Here is a 22,438-nt window from a genome sequence, read left to right as displayed (position 1 = left end):
TGGTTGCTGACAGAGCATGTGAGCGGAGTGGAGCGGGAGCGAGCGGGGAGCGCGAGCGGGCGGATCTTGGACAGAGCGCAGAGCGGCAATTTCAAAAGGACGGAGCGTCGCACTATTTCCCGCTCCAATTCCGCTCCGCTCACGCCACGCATCAGTCAAAAAATGCGCCATGAAGAACAAAAAACATATATAGGCATAGCCGTCGCACTGGACTATAAGTCGCATTTATTTAGAAATTTGTTTCACACAAAAAAAACTAAAACAATGTTACAGAGGGGACAGTTCTCCGTTACGGACGTGAGCGCTCTGACAGCGGCACTAAAAGACTGCTTTAAAACTTTCACTGAGACCTCAAACAGAAAGCACAAAGCCTGTCTTTAAATTTAATTTCGTTTTGTATTAATTGTATCTTAATTTTGATCAGTGTTTCATCAACCAATTTTCTGGATTTAATAAATAAGTAAATATATTAGATAATCATGACACGAAGGCGCCGGCGGGTGAACCTGGAGTTTGTCTCATAAATGAACCGAAACTCAGCGTATAGCCTACTTGCCTGACAGACCTGAGACATATATATAAAGCCTGAAATGTCTACTTTTAAACAGAACAATTCAAAACGAAAGAAAACAGACTGCTCTCTTGAATCCGTATGAAATGTGCATTTCTCTCTGGGGCGTTCAATACTGCGAAGATCGCGAGTCAGCATCTTTCCAGCCACAGACATAAAAAAAAATGGTTTATTAGTAAACAATTAAAATGTCTCCTGCTATATTTTACATATACATAATCATTAATTTTGCCGGTTCGTTGTGACAGCTTTTAGGTGCGTTATTGGCAGCGCCACCCTTATGTTATGAACGCATCAGCACCGAAAACATGGAGATTTTTTTTTCTTTTGGGGGCATTTTGTTTGTGTTCAGACTTTCAGTTGTCTTTAGGCGCGATGTTAGAGGACGCTGCTAATAAAGTTGCTAGTATGGCCTACACATATTGGATTCACGTTTATTATTATAGGCTATTTTAAAAAAAATACCCCATTTTTTATGCCATGCGTATCATTTTATTTTGTTGTATTTATCCGCCACACCTTGGCCGGTCCGTGAAAATATTGTCAGATATTAAACCGGTCCGTGACGCAAAAAAGGTTGGGGACCGCTACAAGTGATATACATGTAGATTTTTTTCCTTTTTTGGAGCGAGCGGGGGGCGATTTGAGTGGAGCGCGAAGCAAACTGCGTTGAGCGCTGAGCGAAAATGAGCGGAGCAGCCTGATGTAGCTTTGAGCGGGGGAGCGGAGGGGTGAACAGTTCCGTGAGCGATGAGCGGAGATTCTCACCGCTCCACTCCGCTCATATGCTCTGGTTGCTGACAGACAGATGAGGAAGACGTGATATCCAATTCAAAGGTTTATTAAAAGGGGTGGTATAATGCCCTTTTCACAAGATGTAAAATAAATCTCTGATGTCCCCAGAGTGTGTATGTGAAGTTTTAGCTCAAAATACCCAACAGATATTTTTTATAGCATGTTAAATTTGTCACTTTTTGAGGGTTAGCAAAAACGCTCCGTTTTGTGTCTGGCCCTTTAAATGCAAATGAGCTGCTGCTCCCGACACAGAGGGCGGAGTTTCAAGAGCTCTTGTGTGTTAGCAGCTCTGATTACCTCACGCAGACACACACTATAATGTCAGAAACTGTTCTGCCTTTTAAGTTTAAACCGAAGTCAGACAAAGATGGAGAGGCTCAAGAAGAAGTGACAACACTTAAAATGCAACAGGACGTCTCTGAATGGTTAGTTGATGAATTTATGTTGCTGATGTGGAGTTAACTATCTTCAATTAGCATAGTCTGTCATGATAATCTATAAGTCGCTCATATAGGAACTGTTGTGAGATGCTCACAGAGTGACTTTCTATTGCATGTGAAAAGACGGATGCGACAGCTTGAGCAGACTCAAATGTGCTCGACAACAACAACTCTTCCTCTTCTCAACATGGACTGCGTGTTTCCCGGGGGCGGGGTTTATGTAAATTTTAGGGTTGGTGATTTCTCTAACCCGTGAGGAATGTCGTGTAGTCCCTACCAGCCGTTTGTTGTAGTCCTTAAAACATTTTTTCTTTAAAAGCAAATATCTCCCTTTGCTTTGAACTTTGAGTGTTGTAACTTTGCAGATGTTGTTTATGCTCAAACAGCAACATTACACACTAACTAAAGTTAGAAAAGTGAAATCATAATCTACCACCCCTTTAACTAGAGAACAACAGACAGGCGAACAGAGAGCAACACACACCTAACATTGACAACACCGGTGTTAATGATGGTGACTGATGAGTGCACAGCTGAACGTAATTAGTGTCCGTGACAACAAACGAGTGACGAAGGTAGGTGATGACAAAACATAACGAGTCCATGTGGTGTGAGAGTGACAATAACAAAGGTACTAAATGTTTCTAGAGACACCATTGGAAGCATAGTTTGCAAGTTCAAAGTTAAAGGTGCAGTCTGTAATAATGACATGGGTCCAATTCAAAATAGCGGAGATCGTCGTTTCTCCCGCGACCTGCTCCTCAGTCTGGACGGTGCTCACACAGGTTGCCAGTTTGAGCACATGCAACAGGAATGAGTGCAATGGAAAATGAAAATTGGCAACGTGCAGTATCACAGACCAAAACAAAAACAAACATTCCAGCCTGGAAACGCACATTTCAAAGTAAAATAACTGGCTGTAGAAGTGTTTTTCAGAGAAACGAGCACATGACCTTAGCATGTTTCCTCAATATATGCAAACATATTATGGTATTTTTATGCTTTTGTAGAGTGAAAAAGTTACATACAGCACCTTTAAAGGAACAGTGGTTACACGACCTGGACGGGGCAGAAAAAGGAAGCTATCAATGGCTGCAACCAGATTTCTGAGAAGCCAGGTTAAGAAAAACGATCGTGTGACTGCAAAAGACCTGCAGCAAGACTTGGTGGCAACAGGCACTGAGGTTTCAGCTTGCACACTAGGGTGCATACTAAATGCATGTAGTTTCCATGCCAGAACTCCAAGACGTAAACCAGTACTGCCCCAAAAACACACGAAAAGTGAACAAAATCATATAAATGAACCACAGAAGTTTTGGGACTCTGTTCTGTGGAGCGATGAAACAAAACTGGATATTTTCGGCCCTATGGATCAGCAGTATGTCTGGAGGAAGTAGAACGAAGCATATGCTGAAAATAACTCCGTTAAGCATGGTCGTGGCTCTGTGATGCTCTGGGGCTGCTTTGCATCCTCTGGCACTGGAAACCTGCAGCGTGTGAAAGGCAAGATTGATTCATTGAAGTCTCAGGAAATCCTTGGAGAAAACATCATGCCGTCAGTGAGGAAGCTTGGGCATCATTGGATCTTCCAACAGGACAATGATCACATTCGCAAGCATACCTCAAAATCCACCAAGGCTTGGTTGTAGAAGAAGTCCTGGAAGTTTTTAGAGTGGCATACCAGTCAACTGACTTGAACCCCCTAGAAAATCTCTAGTGAGATTTAAAGAAGTTGGTTGCAATACGCAAACCCAAGAATATTACTGGAGGCTCATGAGTACTGGGCTAAGATTCCTCAGAAACGCTGGCAGAAGCTGGTGTGGTTATACATCTCGTTTGCAGCAGGTCATAACAGCAAAAGGGTGTTCTACCAAGTACTAAAGATGCTTGCCATGAAGGGGTTGAATAATTTTGAGACTGCAGAAGTCATTAACACTAGAAGTGCCAGAATTCCATAACTACTAGAACTGCCGCAAGCGGTCATTTTGACCGCTATATTCCAAACTCTATATCTTTAATGATAAATACCCAATTGAGAGATTAATGCATTTATTGTATTAATATGTCTTTAAAAAACAAAACAACACCAAACTGTACATTTAAACAAGTTTAATTATACATTTATAAATAAATAATATCCGTAGATGTCCTGAACAAAATGACGGAGTAGCCCATATTTGTTTACACCGTTCGATCGCGTCGCGCCCGCCGACACACACACACACACACACACACACCCCAACCATATTCCAGTATTGCAATCTTGACATTGCAGCCTGTTCATTATAGCCACAATAAAATATAATAATAAAATAGTCAACCTAACATAAAAATTCCACTGCTCTGTTTGTAGCCTAGTAGGCTAGCCTACAATTCGTACCATTTTGCGCATGAGAAGAGGATGATTTTTTTCCGTCGATATTGGAACGTGAGTGAAGTACAAAGCCTATAATAAAGAAATAGTTTACCATCCAAATACATCGCAAATGTTGAAACATTTTGATTCTAATTAGAAAGTTACGTGAGCCTAACGCCGCTTACTTTCACTTTCGCTTATAACGCATTTCATTTTAGCTTGTTTATAGTTATTTTTTCATTCTTGTTCTGTTCTGAATATCATTACATTTAAATGATTTGTTGTTGAATATGTTTAGTGTATTTTTAACAACATTTTATTGTTGTGTATATTGGTATAGCCTATAATAATACCGCGAAATTCCGTGCGGTCAATATGACCGTCTATGGCCGAAATAGGTAAATATGTTCATTTGTTTTTTTGCCGTGTAAAAATTTTTTTTTGCCGTTTCATGTGTAATTTATATGAAAAACATTTTAAATGAAAATACAGACACTTTTAGGAAAAGTCAGGTACCAGCAGGATTGTATTTATTTTTTCAACAAAGTTATTGCAGATATAAAATTCAAAACGGTCAAAATGACCGCCATGGCCGTTCTAGTGTTAAAAGTGGCATTTCCAGTTGAGTTTGGGGACACATTTGTTTAGTTGAGCTATTTAAATTACTTTTGTTTGATTTGTTGATTGCAAACAGCTGAAGGTCTGTACATTTTGCCAATCAACCTAATTTGCAATGTGGGTTCAATAATTTAAATTACAACTGTATAGGGTTTTTCCTACATTTAATTTTTGTCCTGCCAAAGCCTTATTTGATCAGTTATTGTGATTTATGAGTGATGTAGATGACTGTTGCGCTTGTGACAGGCCGCATGTTAACTGAGATAGAGAACGAACAAAGAGTCTCTCCCTCCTGCGTGCACACTTTCTGTCTTCAAACTAAAGACAGAAATGGTAAAAGGTCGGAAGACAGATTCTATGTTGCACGTGGCGCATTCGGAGATTTTTTTTTTTTTTTTTGAATTACCGTGAAAAAAACATTGCCTCTTTTCTGACAAGCGTTCCACACATGCAGCTGACATAAGCCACACTTAAACAAAACTAAAAATAATCGTATTCAGTGATGAAGTGTTTTCTGTGTTGTCAAATCTTTTGCGATGTCCTAACAGCTGGGATTAGCACACAACCCATTCACGTCCGTTAGTGTCCGATTTGCGACCTAATGACTCCTTTGAACCGATTCATTTTAATGAATGGTTAAAACAAGTGATCTGTCCAACACTGAACTCACGAGACATCACTCTCTGAGTCGGGGTATAACAAATCATTTACTCAGAACACCTCTGAAATGAAAACATAAGTGTGCTTACCTCATTCAGCAAAGATTTAGCCTTAATAATCCACTGCAATTTCAGGTTATTTAAATTGACAATGTGTAGTAAATTACTCAAAATCATTTCGTTTAGACTGGAGTGAGGTGAAACCAGAACAAAGCACAAAGCAAGTTGTTGTTAGCTAGCTGCAAATTTTATTCTATTGTATATGGTAGAAAATTTGACTATTAGTTAAAATAAACTTTTTAATGCTACTTTTTAATATTAATATGATAATACAAAAATAATTATCAGGTCTAGCAAGGAAGGATCTTATCTTACAAAGCTACGAAAACCAGTGGTAAAATCATACCACTGCATAGCCTATAACAGCCACAGTCCGGAAGAAAATGAGGGGCCAAAAAAACAAAAAACAGAATGAGCAACCATGTGTAAACAATGAGGAACAAAAGAAGCAAACATTGTTAAGAGATCATACATAGTATGAGATATCAAAATAAGATAAGGAAAATCACAAACTGTTTCATTGCATTTATTTTACATTTATTGTCAGTATTGGGCTCGCACATCACGTGGGTACTACTGCTTACTGTGTGTGTGTGGATGACCATGTCCATATATATATATATATATATATATATATATATATATATATAGTTAGGGTTAATAGTTTAGGACCCAAGGACCGTTTGTTTGAAAGAAGACCCGGAGTCAGAATTATAATAAATTGAAGAAAAGTTTTACTGAAGATAGTTTGCAGTTTCACCAAGGTCTAAGCTACATCCTTGCTTCAGGTTTCTGATTGGCTAAGAAATAGATAAACACAGTAATTTTCCACACATATACAAATAGACTGAAGCATATCTCCATCGATTATGCAGCTGACACTCGGACCCTGAAGTTAGGCACGTCGTGACCTTCCAGTTTTCAGATTTGGGTTGCTGGGCGCCAACTTGACCAGAACAACAACTCAGTCACTCTCCAATAATGCCAGTGGTTCCTTCACCTGTAACCAAGAAGACTAACACACACACACCGACACAGCTTTTCAAAGGTTGGATTTGGCCAGGCTCTAGCTATAAACGAGAGTCCTCTAAAAACATCAAGATAATGCATTCTTTCTCTCAAGGAGAGATACACTTTAGTCTAACTGGAAAGTAAGGCTTCAACAAAGAAATGGTCTCTTAAACTATTGGCTTCAATGACCCCTATATGTTTTAACACGTTTAAACACAAAGCAAGTCCCTATTCAATTTCTGGAAGCCGAGCTAATAAGCAAGCACTGTTACTGCATTCAGATATCAAATACAGACATTAAAGAATACACGAAAAAAAACATTTCAGTAATCACACTGGTAACTTCTGTAACAAAGTAAAATCTCCTGAGAAGTCTTTCAACTCATTTGATATTTAGAAGGAAAAATATTGATTAATACCTTGATTATAATCACTCGTTACATATACAATGAAGCAGCAGTGGATTCCAATCCATATTATTATTATTTTGTATTATTTCTTTTTTTACAAATCAATGCAGCACTGCTCTGATTCCATAACCAACCAATGCTGGTTTGAACTGTAGTTGCTATTATTGTATGTTATGGATTGTTGGTTTGCCCAGCCCCACCTTCAGTTTCATGTATCCGGGTTAGGATTTACTTTGAGCTTGACTTCTTTTTATTAGCTTCATAAAAGTGTGCCAACATCCATGCCAGCCAGAGAGCTCATGGTTGAGAATTTAGTTATAATATAGTGATAATGAAGTGGATCGGAGATCATCACATTGAAAGTTTGGATATGTGGCCAGGCAATTCCCTGGATCTTAATCCCGTAGAGAAGCTATGGTCAGTCATCAAAAGGCGAGTGGACAAGCAGAAGACCACAATTTGTGAATGTATCGCCATCAGTCAGGATTTGGCCCAGAAGCTGATATCCTCCAAGCCAGAGCGAATTGCAGAGGTTATGAAGAAAATGGGTCAACGCTGTAAATATTGACACTTTGCATCTATTGAATGTTTTTGCCAAAAAAAGCCTTTAAAACGTACAAAATTCTTATCATTTTCCAGTATACCACAGAAACATCTACAAAACAATCTACAAATACTAAAGCAGCAAACTTTGCGAAACACATTCATGTCACTGCCTAAACTTTTTGGCCATGACTGTACATAATGGTACCTGTTTAAACATTTCACACAAGAAATTTTAAAGATGCCTTGCACCGCTTTTAAACCTGTGTTATAAAAATGCATTATTTTAAATTCATTAAATATTCATGAACTTTGTACAGTCACAGAAACTTTCACAAATGCACAATGTATTTAGTTTCAGTGTCTGAGGAAATAAAGAGCATTTTGATGTAAAGGAGAGAGACCCTTTTGAACTTGTAGAGTTTTATACTTTTGTACATATAGGGTGACTTAAAACACACAGAGCAGATTTACTTGGCCACATTGACACTGATAATATCCCCATTGTATTTGTGTAATTTGTTATTGACCTCATAAATGTGCAAATAAGAACATTAACCCTGAGTTTACAGAGTTTAGACTGTTTTAAGAGTGAAGTTTTTAGCATGAAATTGATCAAAAATTATTCAGTTTTGAAATTAAGTAACTTAAAATTTTGACGGCTAAAAATCAGATGGAAAAATGGGAAAAAAACCAGTATACTCGGGAATTGCTTTGTTGTGATATCTTTCTTGAGTGTCATTCATTTATATTCTTGTTTGTTGTTCTCTTTCTTTTATTTCTCTCAAGGATCTGCCACATAATATCTCCTCTGGAACAATCATGTCACACTCCCACAATTCAAATGAAAACTATGCAATGACCGAGGGAGTGGTCCAAGTGGGTCCATTCACAGGTATAACACTAAGCATGCATTGGACATTAATATTATTTTGCGTTTGTTCTTCACACAAATACAAACAATGACTCAGCATGCTACAGCTGACTAGTTTGTTTGCGCACAAACGTATGTGCTTACATAAGATTACATACAGATTGGCAATTCGCTCAGAGATGGACAAAATGTTAATCATTTAAAAACACTTCCTCTCATTGTATTAAATGAGATCAGGCTGGATAGAGCGTTATTCTTCAGTCATTAGGTTCAATATCTTCTCACTATCCGGTTCGTCTAATTTAAACCCACATTTGTTTGTCTGTGTTTCTCTTTGTGTGTGTTGTGGAGAGAGGGAGAATTTGAATTTGAAAAGAAAGGTGTCCCTGTCTCATTACTGAGTCGTCTGTGATCTTTTTTTTTTTCAATCTGCTTTCCCCTTTCATTATTTCATGCTCATTTGCTATGTGAATTAATTTGTAGGAGAGAAACCTGGCAACCTGTCATTAGCTGGGTGTAATTGCGGACCACCCCTTTTTATTATTTCCCTTGTTACTTGTTAGCTTAGTAAGCTATGGAGCTTGTTTCATCTCCTTGCTGCAGTATCACCTACTGGCAATGAAATCAATTTGAAACATTTTATTTAAAGGGGCCATATTGTAAAGTTTTGTATAATTTCAGATTTTCCCCTGATGTTGATACCGTACTTTTAAGACGCCCATATGTAAACAAGTCCTGTTATGATTGGAATCACCGACAGTTCATGTTGCTGAAATCAAAATAGTAATTTCTGTGTACACAATAGGGCAATTTCTTTTTAGACATTATGTAGGTGATATTGTATTATAGATTCTCTCTCCAACAATTCTGGATCGATTCTGAGCTTAGTTTTTAAACACAGATGCGTGATGACGCTGCGTGTTTTAAAAACACACATACCCCGGATTTCCACCAACTGCGGAACGGCTGCGGATTGGCTCTGCTGCGTGTCGGCTCCATGCTTCACCGTCCTTCAATACCCACCAGGTCCGGGTTTGTTGCGGAACGGATTTGTCAGTCATGGCCGTAGCCGTTCCGCAACAAATCCGGACCTGGTGGGTATTGAAGGACGGTGAAGCATGGAGCCGACACGCAGCAGAGCCAATCCGCAGCCGTTCCGCAGTTGGTGGAAATCCAGGGTTATTCTGCTTGCTTCCAAATCCTCTCGCACAAAAAGTTTAAGCGAATTACAGGGACATTTAAAAGGCTTCATTGCACTGGATATGCAAGCTTTGCTTGATGTTAGTACTCGCAGTGCGCGGTATCGCCCGCCGGTATTTTACTTACAAATGCTCTACGAAGGCATAATTTATGTCTTTTGGAATGCAGTGGGCTTACATAGTAAAATATATAACTCACTGACAGAAGGCTGCTTTCAACTTTAAATACTTATGCGCGCTTTGTGAAGAGCGCTCGCGCACGCGGCTGTGAGCGACTCGTCTCCGTGGTTAAATGTAGCTACTTGCATCTGAAAAAAAATGCTTTTATGACGCAAAATTAATGTTAAAGCTCTTGAATGGAAAAATCTTTGGATTGCTCTTAAATACTGAAAGCACTCTTTGTTTATTGCTTGTAATATGTTTTTTCTTCCTCTTTTTTCATTCACTAGTTTTTATGTTTTGAAGCTATATTAGTTTATATAGCCTATTTAAAATTCTTAACATGCAATTGTTTTAATAAAAAATTGTAATGTGTAATTGTTTTTTAAAGTACTTATAATTATATATGTAATTAAATAAAAAAGATTTTAAGCTTTATTAATAAGATTAATTGATAAGAAAAAATTGTAGATCAACAATAGTTTTGGAATCAGATCATGAGGTGCCTAAAGATTCCCATCATACAATGATTTATTGCTTGTCTTTGTTGAATAATACAGAAGATAAAGAGCTTAAAAAATAATCGCATATTAAATCGCAGTTGCGATATTGGTTAAAGAAAAATCGCTCAGCCTTAGTACACAAGCATTACTGTTTAAAATATGGAGTTTCAAATATTGAAAATAGTCACTTATGCTCACCAAGGCTGCATTTATTCGGTCAAAATACAGTAAAAACAGCAATATAATGAAATATTTATGCAATTTAAAATAACTGTTTTCTATTATTATATTTTTCTATTTGAATGTTTTAATATGTAATTTATTCCTGTGATGCAAAGCGGATTTTTCAGCAGCAAGTCCTCAATGCCAAATTATCTTTCAGTATTCTTTGATGAATAGGAAGTTTAAAATATTTAAAATACCATTTGAAGGTGCAGTAAGCAATTTCTGAGAGAAACACTGTTGACATTTGAAATCGACACCCGAACAAACATACCCCTCCCTTTATTGTTCTGCCCCCAAAATAATGAACATGATATGTAACAACAAATTCTGCAACAACAAAAACCAATGTTACTCATGTATCGAGCAGAAACAAAGCAAACTCAGTGTCTGTTTTCAGGCCTTCCTGCTCTCCAACGTCTCTCCAGCACTGGAAAGCTTTTCCCATTTCCGGATCCTAGCTCTTGCCTGATCGTAACCATTCTTCTTCCAATTGTATTCCTTTGATCTGGTCTTTCTGCAAATGTCTTACTTTCTCTTGCCCCCATCATGAACGTATACGCCCCCTAATGCTGTTTGGCTATAAGAATTTTGTGGCACTCAGTGGATCGTCCAATCCACTTTGTTTTTTTGAGCAGCAGAAATGGCGGATTCCCCGGTAACGGCTGTACACAAAACAGCACAGCGCTCATAAACGCTGCTTCATCTGGAAAGATAAAGACAGATTAAATGAAAATAACATTGACACTTTTCTAAAGACAGTCAGTTCCTGCGCCGCGTTTTTACTTTGAAATGTGCAGTGCTCATGTTTATTCAACGATCTCAAAGCCTTTTGTAAAAAATCTATTTGTGGCGGGCAGTGTTGATATTGTGAACCAGTGTTTGGGAAACACTGTAATATAATTTGACAGCTATCAATTGTAGTTGAACCTATCCATCTTCACCGTCACACTTAGTAACACATAAAGCTGTGCCCTCACCACAGTGCAACAGTGAAAAGGGAACCCTCTCAAACAGTGTCACGCCATGCCATGTTCCCAACATTGTTTAAGCGACATACTCTTTTTGGTATTGCGGTATATTAAATATTAATATCATAAAAATAAACATCGGTATTCCGTATGAACCGGTATACCGCCCAGCACTAAGTATGAGTATAGAGGGACCTTGATGCCGTGGCTCCACCTCAGGATCACTAGTGCGTAGACATTTTTCTACAATGGAAGGAAGTGGAGACGCACTGTCCATCTTTTTTTACAGTCTATGGTTTAGGTGTTTATTTACATTTTCTATAGCATTTCTCAGAAATTGCTTACTGCACCTTTAATGCATCATTCCTGAATAAAAGCATTATTCTTTCAAAAAAAAAAAAAAACGAACTGACCCTAAACTTTTGGTAGTGTAAATGTGGGTGGTCAATTTAATGCCCTAGTAGTTTTGATACTATTACCACGCTCTGGTTTACCTGTTTTTGCAGCATACTTTCCATAAACAAGGCCAAACAATCAATACTTTCTTTTTACTTATTCATTAATTAATACATTTTTTGATAGATGGACATTTCCCCCTCTGTGGCTGTATTTTACTAATAGTTTTTCAGACTCGGTGTATAAATGATCAAAATTCATCACTGACCATTTTTAGAGTCGCCATTCCAGGCCACCACACCTACAGTTGTCCCCAGTCCTGCAGCAGCCAGCCGGCTAGCTCGCAGCATCAGCGATAGTCAGGTGGAGACACACAAAGGTACCACATACTGTAACAGACGATGTCACGCATGAATCTGCGTTCCTTAATCTCTCCCTTACTAACGCCGCACTGTCTGTTTCAGACTATACCATCATAAAGACTTTATTCTGGTAGATTCCAGTGATGTCTGTTGAAATGTTCAATCTTCAAGAGACATAAAATTCCTGCTTTTGAAATGTGTCTTGCAGCATTCATTAGATTAGCAGTGTTTAAATTTATGATGGTGTTCTTTCAAACTCTGTGATCTCCAGGCCTGTTCTCTTCCTTATTGTTGCTTCCCTCTTTAATAACTTGAAGTCTGGGCTCATTTATTCGTGTTGGCTGACCACCCTGTAACCTTTTGCCTTCCTGACTGATCGCAAAAGATAAAGACCGTATCTCATCAATAATTTACTATTTTTCCCCTTTCAGGACTTTGTTAATCCAAAACAATGCACTGCTTTTGTCGATTCTCACTGTCTCTGCCACCTTCTGACATTTTAAAAGAGACCCTTTTTCAACTACAGTATGCTTAGTCTAGTATTAGTCTTGTTTCAGTATTTTTGTTGTTGTTGTAATTTATATGCTATTTTAGTTTTCAATTAATATTTAGAATTATCATTTATTTTTATTTTTTCACTTTAATTTTAGCTTAAGTTAGTAATTGTATTTTTTCAAAATTGCTATTGCCATTTTTAAAACTTTTTTTTTATTTCTTAATGGTTTTATTTATTTGTATTTCAGCTTTAGTTTGTTTTATATCAGCTATACTCTAATTTCCATTTAGTTTAGGGTTTTCATCCTAATATTTATATTTTATTTTATTTCAGCCTTATTTCAAGTAACAAAAATGATTCTTTATTACTTTTAGTTTGTTTTAGTTAATGATAACTACGCTGTCGTGTTTTATGTCAAATGTATAATTATCTTGAATGCAGAGTTTTCTCTACAGACTTTTGATTGACTTGATTCAGCCAATCACTAATTAATTGGGTTAATCATTTTTGCCATTGAGTCACAATAAGAGTAGAGGGGTAATAACATACTGTACAGTAATCACTGTCACTAAACAGATGTCATTCTGTCATTAGGTGATTTGAGAGAGCAGCAGATGGGAGGAGCAGTGGTCCTTGCCGATGACATGAAGAGTCCTGCCATAGAGAAACTGGAGCTGGTGAGGAAGTGGAGCATCAACACTTACAAAGTGAGTGATTCCTGCCATGCTGGTTATGAAGGTATCAGTGTTCAGGAAAAAATGTCTCAGGCATTTGGATTATTTTTGTGAAACAGAAATGTAGTGCATAGCTCTTTAGAGTTGGGGTCTGTATGGAGTTGAAAGAATGTGTGATAGAAGTTTAATCCAACTTGTGGCAATTTCTGCAGTCCTGCTCCCCACTATTCTCTCCATCATTTCCCGTCCTCTATATTATTATAAAAAAATAATAAGGGTTTCTATATCTCCCCTGTGCCCATTGTAGTCTTGTGTAGCCTTGTAAATATTTGTTTTCATCCCTACAGTGCACTAAGCAAATTCTGTCAGAGAAGTTAGGTCGCGGCTCCCGTACAGTTGATCTGGAGCTGGAGGCTCAGATCGAGGTTCTTCGTGAAAACAAACGCAAGTACGAGCATGTTGTCAAACTGGCGCAGACGCTGTGCACTCAGCTGGCGCAGATGCTGCAGACGCAAAGACAGCTAGGTGATGCGTTCGCTGACCTAAGTCTCAAGACACCCGAACTACATGTAAGTATAAAAACTGTTGCATCTAATGTTGTATCTGCTACAGCCTTTTGTTTTTAAATAAAATGTCAGAATCAGTTTTTGAGTTTTCATTAAAAATGTATAATAAACATCTTATAGTTTTTTTTTAAGTTGTTCTAATTAAGTACTTTTTCACAGTGGTAAGTGATTTTGCTATATAAATTTGGTTATACAACATTTAACCGTGTTCTCACACTTGGTTTTCTGTCAGTGGTCTCAAAACCAATAATCTCAAATCATCTCTCAAATATTCTACAAAATTCTTGTTTGTTTTTAAATGGTTAAACAGTACTGTTTGAAATCATACAAATACAGCAGTGCTTGCTTTCAGGTTGTCAAACTTAGTACATATCTTTAGGTCATGTGATAAAAACTGATTACTCTGGTTAATACAAAGAGAATACATGTTCTCAGAAAACCAAATTATTATTATTATTTATAGTCTGTGCGTGTCTATATGAGAGAAATGCAATATACCAATAGAAAATAGCCATCAAACAATCATGTCATAATTGTGACATTTGGTTTGAATCACTATAATACGACTCAAGTGCATCTGTGAAGACTACATCGATTTTCAGCTTTTATTGATAAAGAAAATTGCAATTCTGACAGTATAACTGGATGCCTTCTTAAGGTATCATTTATTCATGGACTGTTTGGATACACTTTGGCAGTGCTTTTTCCACAACCAACACAAATACTAAATACTTTATGACTAGACTATAACCAGAAAGTTCATTGGTTTCTTGGGGAGTACCATTTTATTTGAATCACTGTCTAGCTGTCTATTTTTGTACGTTTGTGTTTTATTGTAGACAAATACGCATTTCATCTCAGTGTGTTTTATTTATTGAATTGTATTTCAGGAGGAATTTGGCTACAATGCTGAAACCCAAAAACTCCTGGCGAAAAATGGAGAAACCCTGTTAGGAGCTATCAACTTCTTCATTGCCAGTGTTAAAACTCTAGTGGATAAAACTATAGAGGACACCTTGATCAACATTAAGCAATATGAAGCAGCAAGGTCTGAATATATCTTTATAAACCACTGTATGCTACTTTTATATAATATATATATACCTGTAGAGCAAAACATCCTCATTCTGTAAGGCATGTGCTTTTTTTGGTAGGATTGAATATGATGCGTACCGCACAGATTTAGAGGAGCTCAATCTGGGTCCACGGGACGCCAACACACTCCCCAAGATTGAGCTGTCTCAGCAACAGTTCCAGATCCACCGTGAAAAATATGAAAAGATGCGCAATGACGTCTCGGTCAAACTTAAGTTTCTGGAGGAAAACAAGGTAGGTGAAATGTATCTTTTGAAATCAGCTGCTTTTGGATACCTTAATAGTCTATAATAAAATGAAGTGTCAAAGTTAATATGGTGGCTATTCAGTATTTGTTTGGTCCTTTTTTGCACTATATTGACCAAATTGAAAGTTCAATATAAATTGCCATTTGTATGACAAAACGTAATTGCTGAAATAATGAGTTTTTCCTTACACTGCTACTTTCCTCTTTTCTAGACCTTCTAGGTAGTAGCAGGTTTTATAGATTATTCTGTACCTACAGTGCTAATGTTAGCAAAGTTCAATGTCTTTGTATTTAAATCTTCTCCTTGTAAATGTGATGCTGATGTTTCTGATCTTAAAAAACTAACCAACTCTGAAACAACCTTCATTTTTGGCTGATCTAACTGAACTCTCTTGTTTTTCAACCTTTCTTGTTCACTTGGAAACAGCGCATCACATTACAGAAGTAACATATGTTGCAAAGGCCATTTCAAGTTGACTAATATATCCTGTTGGAAAAGATGAACTCAAACTGATTACGGCATCTTTTTTATTCAGTTGCTGTAAGATAAACACAAAAATGGCTGGTTAGCGCTGCGGCTGTCTAGGCTACTCCAAATTTGCCGGGCATATTTTAGGAAATAATCAGTTAGAAAATGTGGGGTCATTTCAGTCATTTTTTTCCAGTACATTTTTTTTATTGTTGAAATATAATTGAAATAGTTGATATGTCTCTTGAATTATTTTTTATACTGATGATTTTTTTCTTTCCTTTTCCGTACTTTGAGTTCTGAATTACATTCTCAAGGTGTGAGTCACTGAGAGTTTTCATTCCCTTTTCCTCAGGTGAAAGTTTTACACAACCAGCTGATTCTCTTCCATAACGCCATCGCAGCGTACTTCGCAGGCAACCAACAGCAGCTGGAACAAACCCTTAAACAGTTCCACATCAAACTAAAGTTACCAGGAGGAGAAACCCCCTCTTGGCTGGAGGAGCACTGATTGAGTCAGCATTCCTGAAATATGTGCACTCCCAAAAGAGACCAAATCAACAAAAAAAAGCAAAAATGTTTCTATCACTCCTTTCCCTTTTTACTCCTTTCAGGACACTAAATCCTGTCAATAAATGTCTAAAACAGGAAACTGTTTGATAAAAGAGAGAAATATTTAGCCCCTCTCTTTATCCTTGTTATGTCTGACTTAACACTTGAAGTTTAGTTTTTAAAATAAATGCTTTTTCATTTGTCAGAGAGTTTGCACTCTCTTGCACAACAACAACAACAACAACAAAAAAACAATCTTGTTGTTTTTGAATCAAGTTACCAGCACTTTATAGTATACAAAAATACAGACAACTTAACAGGAAGCAGAAAGAAATGAAGCACCATGTGTATGTTGTAAAGCCTTTAAAGTAGTTTTTCCACAAAGATGATTCAAAATCAAATTGATCTTGAAATAAAAAAACATGACCAATCTGAGACATAATTCTAGACCTCACTTGTGTCCACCTCTCCTAACTCTTATGTAACTGCATTGTTATATTGTCATCAAGAACAATGGCATAGATTTCCACACTTCTGCCTTCAAGGGCATGTTCAACTGAAAGGTTGGGCATTTTAGTTTTGCTATGATGCATTTACTGTTCTCACAATTAAAATGGAAAAGGGCAGGATAACAGGACGTTATAAATTCTCAATCTTTGGCTTTTTATCTTTAAAGTTTACTAAAAATTGTAAAGGGAAACTTGTAGATTCCATGGGAAGGGGATGGAGCTTCATTTCTGACTTGATGTGCCTTGCTTTTTGTCAATCATCAATTTTAATCATCTTCAGTGTTGTCAGGAAGTGAGTTGTGAAAAAAATGTACTCCCATTGCTGTCCTACAGACTATAGAATGGACCAATAAACACAGCCATATGTGCAGCCCTGGATAATCACATATGCGTACACGTAGACCAGCAACCTTTACTTTACTTGACATTTACAATCTGTGATATCTTTCTTTTTTCTTTTGTTTCATTTTTAAACAATCTCTCCTTGCATTCCGTTTCTTTAATAACTAAGCCAGGAGACTATTTTGTACAAAATGTAAACCAAATTAATTTGACATGAAATACCATGTCAGCTGCCTCAGCTGTTTATATCTGTTTGGGTTTTGTTGTTCTTTCTCTGCGCAACTTTAAAAAAAAAATATATATATATACATGTTAAAGGAAGAAGACATTTTCTAAAGCATTCACTTCTGATTATTGTTGTAAGGGTCCAATAAATTTAACTCTGTAAATGCAAAAGTATAACGTTTGGTCAAATTAGATTAACCCAGTACCAACTCAGATGCTAACCTGGAAAAGCCTTAGATTTGGACATTTAAAGAAATTCTGCCATAGCAGTATGTAGGTGGGGAGGAGACACGTTCATAGACACATTTATATATTTGTAAAATCGTGTATTTTGCTTTGGGTATAAAGAATTTAGCTGTGTACTTTTTTGAGGATTTGTTGATAAATAATGGACTGGGTGTTTAAGGGCAAAAAAGACTGAAGTACTGAATGTTGAATTATGGGAGACAATAAAATTATTAATTCTTATGTATAATTCTCTTTTTTTATTCACATTTATTAAATAGTTTCAGTGATAATTTATGCGTTTTACCATATTTTCACCTGACACCCTTTCTGGTTATGAATTAAAGCATTATTTGACTTATTATTTGACATTGTTTCAGTTCAGAGGATACATTATGACATTATTTATCATACAGTCAAGACTGCATTCTGCCTACAGAGGGCACTGTTGTCTTTCTTACTAGTTGACCTAGCGTTTTCATTGACTTTCTGCTAGCATTACAGAATAACTCAGCCCCTATTTGTCCAAGACAATATTCAAAGGCCTTCCTATCAAAGCTGCTTTGTAGGCTACCTGTAGCATTTTTGTTTAAAAAATAAAACAAGAATATAATGTCAAGTCAAGTTTATTTGTATAGCGCTTTTCACAATACAGATTGTATCAAAGCAGCTTCACAGTATTCAATTTAAATAATACAACAAAGTTTGTTTCAAGAGGAATTTATTGATTGATAAAATTAAATTAAATATCCCCAAAATATCCCCATATAATGTCAGATAAATGATGTACATTTCTATTTTCTGTTTTTCTAGCATGTGAAACAAGATTGTTAATTTTAAGACGGGGGCTCCCCTGTAAGTTTGCCAGCCCCTTAGTGGGCCCTGGCCGAGAACCACTGGAAGAACGGTTTCTATATAAAACTCGTTTAGTCGTTAATGATGGATCATGATGATGCTGTGAATGGGGAGATTGATTTTAAGTGATGGAAATGGTGCTTGACAATGTGTCAGTCACAGAAAAAATATATTCGTGCTCATACAGCTTTTTAAAATATTTAAAACATTTTCAGTAAGTTCTAAAATTACCCTCAAATTACTGTTTGTATCTAAATAATTGGCCCGTCATCTCCATGGTTGCCGAATAGACCTGCTTATGTTTAATAAACAGCCAGCGACGATGTATGTCAATATTAATAATTGTGTCTGAGCAGTAGGCTAATGTTACACTCGTCACCAGCGAGTGACAAACGTCACACTCGACCCGTCCCATGCGCGGTCTCGCGGCACACACGACAAGCGCATGCGCAGTGTGTCCGCAAGCTGTAATACACTGCAGTTTGGAGAGCGTCGCTGCAGCGCTGGACGCGCAGAATGCCGGTGATACCGACACACACTCACCTACCCTCGGATACACGCACCTGCCGCAACAGGAAAAAAAAAACTAGTACATCTTTTCCTTTAACTGTACAAGGTAAGTTTTTTTAACGCAGTTTATTGTGCATGTTTAGATCCGAAAGATTTCGTTTTGCTTTATAGCCTACTCTTGTTTTGCTGCTGAATGATTTGTTTCTTCTAGCGGTGTCCTGTAGATATGCGTATGCCATTCATTCATAGACCGACTGAACGGGTTTATTCTGAAAAGCATAACTTTAATAGGCTATCCTACTCGTGATTCTCGCATGAACGCACAGGTAAATTCTGCTTTTTGACACAATAATAGTAATTGTAATATTCCCATTTGAAATATAGCTCAAATGAGCTAGCTATATATATATATATATATATATATATATATATATATATATATATATATATATATATATATATATATATGCTATAGGCTATAGGCTATTACTGTGTCATAGCCTAAAGCAGGAATATTTGCCTAATGTGCTACCATGCGAGATCCCGAGGAGAATATTAAAGTTATAGGCTACTTATATTATGCTATGTGTAGGCTATAATAAATGCTGCGAGTAGTGTAGACTGACAGCTGTATTCATTTATTGATTCTACAATTTCGTCCGTAATTCTCCCTGTCCTCCCCTTTGGGTTTAATCGATCGGTTTCCATCTCATTAACACTCAGGTTTTATTCTGTAGCCTTTAGTGTGATCGCTGTCACGCCATAGGACGCGCATCACTAAAGATCACAGTATTTCTGGTGTCACCTCACTGCTCCCATGAGTCAGTCACCTCTCTGTAATCTGAACATGTTGTTCAGACTTTAATAAGAAAAGTCTACCACGGTTCCTGCTCAAAAGCCTCCAGTGCCTCCTTTATTTAACCCTATTGTGCCTGGAACATGGTCTGTAAACATTACATCATCTGAAATCTGTCATAGTCACACAGTATAAATGTGTAGGCTACTGACAGTAGAACTGTACGTACTACGTACAAATAAATAAATGTGAAGTTTTCTGCTGCTGATCAGCTTTTCTTATGCCCCGCAGAGACCCTTAGGGCTGTTTCTAGTGCTTTTGTGCTGCTTTGTCATCGGTTGTGATGTGCTTTATTGTAATCCTCTGAAGCCAGCTTCTTTAGTGACCCATCCCATTTCTCATGGTGAGATGAATTGAGACAATCCATTCAGGAGTTCTGGAACAAAGCTTAGGAAAAAGTTTTCCCTCAGGGTGAGGTCAACGGGGAGGGTGGTTGTCTGTTGTCACATTGCCACGGTAACACACCCTAAAGTAGTGGAACTCAATTGGTGGAAGCCCCCCTAAAGTAGTACTGACTTGATTGATTACAGTGGTAACACATGATTGCGAATTTGTGGATTGTTTTGGGTTCTGACAGTGTAGCTATTTCATGTTTTTGGTAAATTGCATGTACAAGGAATATCAGAATGGATATTTGAAAACAATAACATTCAAAATGTTAGTAAGTTTTAGTAAGTGTGGCTTGCTTAGTCGGGGACACTTAATATTCAACAAAATTATTGATCAGCATGCATTGACACCATTGTATGAGAACTGAACTGAGCTGGACGATGACATCACTGTTTTCTCCAAAGCTGTATGACACTATTTTCTTCTAGATCTTCTACAGCCAAAACAAACTTTGATGCATTATTTTCCTGTCATCACTGTCAAGCGTCTTTGAAACAATCTGTATTGTAAAAGCGCTAAATAAATAAAGCACTTGACTTGAGTTAAACAAAGACATATTAAAGATCAATTTTCTATTCACAGACAGAATACCGAAATACAGCATCTGAACAGGAAACAACATGTGCCTGTCTTGCAGTGTAATTTTAGTATTATTTGACTTTAATCTTAATGTTATGTGCTTTGTCATTTTTTTGTAGGTTTTTTTTTTTTTTAAACATTCCTATTTAGCTGTAATGTATTTTTTATTTCAGTTTGAGAAGTTTAGTATACTTATTAAACTTATTTTATTTCAATTAGTTACCAAGTTTTTTAAGTTTAAGTTGTCATCTAATATTTATATTTTATTTTATTTCAGCTTAATTTAAATAAATAAATATTTTTTTTAATTAGTTTTAGCTTTTAGTTACCATTAACAATATTGCTGTCATGACAGTTCCAGTTGCTGTTTTTACTTAATCTGTCTCAACACTTCTAATGGTCTCTAAAGGGACTCTATTCAGCAGCAAGCGTATAGCTCTTTCATTTGCACACACGTAAACATCAGGTGTTTGGACTTCAGTTTCCCCTCCCACCTGCTGTCACCATGGCAACCAAAGGGCATACTGTCGTCCCACTGGCTGATTCACTTCCTTGTATAAAATGGCTAGAAAAACATCAGAAATCTAGTATCACCTATTTAGTTCTATTGCTCTATTAAATAGCTAAATGCGATTATGCTACATATCTAGATGTATTAGGATTGTTTTGGTATTCTGAGAGGTTTGATTTACACCCGTGTGCTCTCTTTGTATGAGCCCATTTATATTTTATTGCGGTCATTTCACTGTCTACTATTACTAGCTGTTCCTATGGTTTCTAAATCATTTAGTTGAGCTTGTAGTGGCTGTGGGAGACAGAAAATATTGTCTGTTTGTGGTCAAAGGGCAAGTCAGACCAAGTGTGTGACTGTAATATGAGCAATGCGTGCGCTTTGCTAGTCCTCTCTAGTAATCGAATTGCGTCCATTTTAGCATGTGTGAGTGTATGTGAGAGATTACAAACTAAACACTCATTCAGTTCACATTAAAGTGAAGCATGTGAAGCATTAGCATTTTGCCCAACACCAGTCAATATGCAGCATCTGTGATTGACAGCAAGGACCATTAACATTAGTGCAGACTCCAGTCTGTGCATTTTTAAAGTCCTTGTCCCATGCAGACAGGATGATCCTCAGGGCTCAAACAGCTTTAAAAAGAACCTATAGACAAATTCTGGGTTTCCCTGAAACTTAAAGGGCACATTAAAAAACCCTTCTCATATCGCATTTGTTCTGACGGATGCTTCAGATTCATGCAGTGTGTGATGTACAGAAATTGTCACACTTTGTTAATTAGATCATCCTGGAACTTTGCTTCTTTGAGCTCTTTGAATTCTTGAAGCTCTTAGATTTCTCTGAGTTCTGTCTGGTTACTTGTTAGGTGGTCTTTGTTGCTGCTTTATTTACCTTCTCTAATGGCCATTTGCGATCAATAGAGATCACTAGGCTTTGAGAGGCAAGCTTTCTCATGCTGGATGCTTACCACCTCCCAGCCGCACTGTTTCAGTTAAAATATCATCTTTTACATTTATGCAATTATATGTCAATTTATAATATTATTACCCAGATGGCTGGGTGGGTGCCCTGTTTTAGGGAATTTTATTTGTTTATTTATTTTCTCCTAAAGTTCTCTTGAATGTATCCAGATGTGTTTCATGTCTGATTCCCTCTTCTTTTGTATCTAATCTCTTCATTATAATA

General features: G+C 37.1%; 2 protein-coding genes across 4 annotated transcripts in view; both read left to right on the top strand.

Annotated features, from left to right (window-relative positions):
• Positions 1–17,792, top strand: part of arfip1 (ADP-ribosylation factor interacting protein 1 (arfaptin 1)) — a 28,240-nt gene extending 10,448 nt beyond the window's left edge. For 2 of the 3 annotated variants that reach the window (XM_082165667.1, XM_082165669.1), the window contains 7 exons: positions 8,253–8,358; positions 12,065–12,166; positions 13,240–13,352; positions 13,667–13,888; positions 14,776–14,933; positions 15,040–15,214; positions 16,052–17,792. In XM_082165667.1, the coding sequence (XP_082021793.1) occupies positions 8,253–8,358; positions 12,065–12,166; positions 13,240–13,352; positions 13,667–13,888; positions 14,776–14,933; positions 15,040–15,214; positions 16,052–16,207 (1,032 nt within the window). In that variant the 3' untranslated portion in view covers positions 16,208–17,792. The remainder of the gene's footprint in view (positions 1–8,252; positions 8,359–12,064; positions 12,167–13,239; positions 13,353–13,666; positions 13,889–14,775; positions 14,934–15,039; positions 15,215–16,051) is intronic. The other variant, XM_082165668.1, reaches the window with a different exon arrangement.
• A 909-nt stretch (positions 17,793–18,701) lies between these two features.
• The window catches only part of fhdc1 (FH2 domain containing 1), a 28,118-nt gene continuing 24,381 nt past the window's right edge, over positions 18,702–22,438 (top strand). The window contains exon 1 of the mRNA XM_082165633.1: positions 18,702–19,020. The gene's annotated coding sequence lies outside the window, so the exon portion shown is untranslated. The remainder of the gene's footprint in view (positions 19,021–22,438) is intronic.

Source organism: Leuciscus leuciscus (assembly GCF_965113295.1).
Source record: "Leuciscus leuciscus genome assembly, chromosome: 3".
NCBI classification, from domain to species: Eukaryota; Metazoa; Chordata; class Actinopteri; order Cypriniformes; family Leuciscidae; genus Leuciscus; species Leuciscus leuciscus.
The sequence above is the reverse complement of the archived record's forward strand: the minus strand, read 5'-3'. Positions and strand labels throughout refer to the sequence as shown.